General features: G+C 42.3%; 1 protein-coding gene across 1 annotated transcript; it reads right to left on the bottom strand.

Moving 5' to 3' along the window:
- Positions 1–205: 205 nt before the first annotated feature.
- On the bottom strand, positions 206–598 carry LOC124980787 (ubiquitin-like). Its single transcript, XM_047546697.1, has one exon. It carries the CDS (start codon positions 581–583, stop codon positions 206–208), a length of 378 nt encoding a protein of 125 aa, XP_047402653.1. The 5' UTR covers positions 584–598.
- Positions 599–2,599: the final 2,001 nt, after the last annotated feature.

The following is a 2,599-nucleotide window of genomic DNA, read 5'->3' as shown; positions in this document are numbered from 1 at the left end:
TACCAGTAACTTCATCACAGTATTTATCAGACTGGACATCTCGCCTCTATACAGGTAGTAAAAGTAATGTGCAACCACTTCTTCTTCTTTTTTTTTTTTTCTTACTGCTCCAGTCAATGTAAGGGAAACTTTATTGAGGTCCCAAGGCCATACATGGGGCTTGGGCAGGAGGCCACCCTTTGGGGAAAAGAGCCAGCGAGGGACTTTATTTGACCTTATTCCTAGGGCAGAGGTTGTTGGTGTGACCACACTTCTTCTTGACAGCACGGAGGTGCTGGCGGGCATAACACTTGGGACAGATCATCTTGTCACAGTTGTACTTCTGGGCAAGCTGGTGCAGGGAAGGCTCAATGATGCCACCTCGCAGGCAAAGCACCAAGTGCAGGGTGGACTCTTTCTGGATGTTGTAATCTGAGAGAGTGCAGCCATCCTCCAGCTGTTTGCCCGCAAAAATCAGACGCTGCTGGTCAGATGGGATGCCCTCCTTGTCTTGAATTTTGGCTTTGACATTCTCAATGGTGTCACTGGGCTCAACCTCGAGGGTGATGGTCTTGCACATCAGGGTCTTCACAAAGATCTGCATCTCTGCATCTGCTCCACCACCAACTGGCTCAGGAGCCTTGTTAAAGAGAAAGCATGTGCAACCACTTCTGAATGAAATACCCAAAGGAGCTTCCCCAAATATCAGCAGTGGTACAAAATGGAACATATTTGGTTTTCCAAAATACTTTTCCTAGGTACTCCTTTCTGATAGCAGTATACCTTCTGGTGATTTATTAACTTACCACTGACATAAATCCAAGAAAGCATATACCTCTTAAAATTTCATATGATTGACATTTGGTGGAGAGGGTACTGGGGACTGAACCCAGGGCGCTTTATCACTGATCTAGATCTCCAGAACTTTTTAGGTTTTATTTTGTGACAGAATCTTGCTAAGTTGCTGAGAATGGCCTTGTACTTGTGATCCTCCTGCTCCAGTTTTCTGAGTTTCTGGGATTACAGTTCTGTGCCACTGCACGCAGCAGATCATGAACTTTAATCTCTTCATTTTAGAGAAAAGAAATAAAGAGCTGAGGGACAAAGATTAATTTGTGCAATTCATTTGCACATATGCATTTATATATGCATATGTAAACAGTATTATATACATATACAATGGTATGCTATAGATATAGTTTAGGAATTGTCTGAAGAGTTCATGTGCTGGAAGCTTGTTTCCCAGTGTGGTGGTGCGCAAAAGTGGTGGAACCTTTAGGAGGTGAAACCTACTGGCGGGGGTGGGGGGGTGTTAGGTTATTGAGGTCATTGCCCTCTGAAGGTATTAATTTAGTTCTCCTGAGACTCTGGTAAGTCCTCCAAAGCGTGGGTTGTTATAAAAAGAACAAGACTGGCCTCTCCCAAGTCTCTGGCTTCCTATCTCACCATGTGATTTTTCCCTCATGCACTCTTATGATGCCATTCACCATGAGGCCCTCCTTAGAGACTAAATCAGTGGGCTGATCAATCTCAGACTGCCAGTCTCCAGAACTGTAAACTAGATAGCTTTTTTTTTTAATTTCTAAATTACTCATCCTCCAGGATTTTATTATAACCACAGAGAATGGACTAATATATACATATATCTATGCACACATGCACTTACACACTCGTGCACACAGGGAGGGAGAGAGAATCTCTCCCTCATGATTCATGATTTTTTCATGTTTTTCTCAAAATAGACTCCAAGTAGTGATTGCTCTCTACTGTGCATGTAACAGAAACCAACTTATAAGAATTCAAGGATCTCACTCAGGCCAGTACTGGGGCACAAAGGTGGAAAGGAGCTGGAACCGAGAACCGAAATGTGGGTAGAACTCTACGTATTGTTTCTGATGCTTTCTCCTGTCAGTATCCATTCATTTACCTATCCATTTATGAATTCATGTCAGTCAACAAATATTCACTGAAAACCTCTTTGATGCCAGGCACTATGTCAGGCAGACTTACTCCTCTCCAGTTCTCTCATATATTTTCACTGCTCTCATGTTGCAAGTTTAGCAGCATGCAGAGATGGATGTGTAATCCCTTGGTTTCTAGTCCCCACCACTCTGGCCAAGAGCAAGGTCTCCAGGTGAAAAAATTTACAAATATTCACCTCCATGGATTAGAATATTGCTAGGAAGACAGTCCCAAAGTGTCCACTACAAGCATACTTTCTGAACCTTTTGTATCTCTCCCCTCCACAGTGCATAATCAAGTTTTTGTTGTTGTTGTTGTTGTTTATTTGATTTGTTTTTTTTTGTTGTTGTTGTTGTTGCTTTTTGTTCTTGTTTTTAAGAAAGTTTGAACTCAGGGACACTTAACCACTGAGCCACATCCTCAGCCCTTTTTATTTTGAAACAGTGTGTTGTTAGGTTGTTTAGGGCCTCACTAAATAACTGAGGCTGGGTTCGAATTTGTGATCCTCCTGCCTCAGCTTCCTGTGTTGCTGGGATTACAGGTGTGCGCCACCATGCCTGGTTAGTATTTTTTTTTTAAAGGGTACTTAGGCACCAGCACAACTGACCACCTATATAAATGAGCACAGATTTTAGTTTAATAATGAAGAAAATTACTC

Source organism: Sciurus carolinensis, chromosome 3 (genome assembly GCF_902686445.1).
Source record: "Sciurus carolinensis chromosome 3, mSciCar1.2, whole genome shotgun sequence".
NCBI lineage: Eukaryota > Metazoa > Chordata > Mammalia > Rodentia > Sciuridae > Sciurus > Sciurus carolinensis.
The sequence above is the reverse complement of the archived record's forward strand: the minus strand, read 5'-3'. Positions and strand labels throughout refer to the sequence as shown.

Excerpts from the sequence above, each read along its gene's own strand:
- LOC124980787 (XM_047546697.1), bottom strand. The coding sequence starts at position 583 with ATGCAGATCTTTGTGAAGACCCTGATGTGCAAGACCATCACCCTCGAG.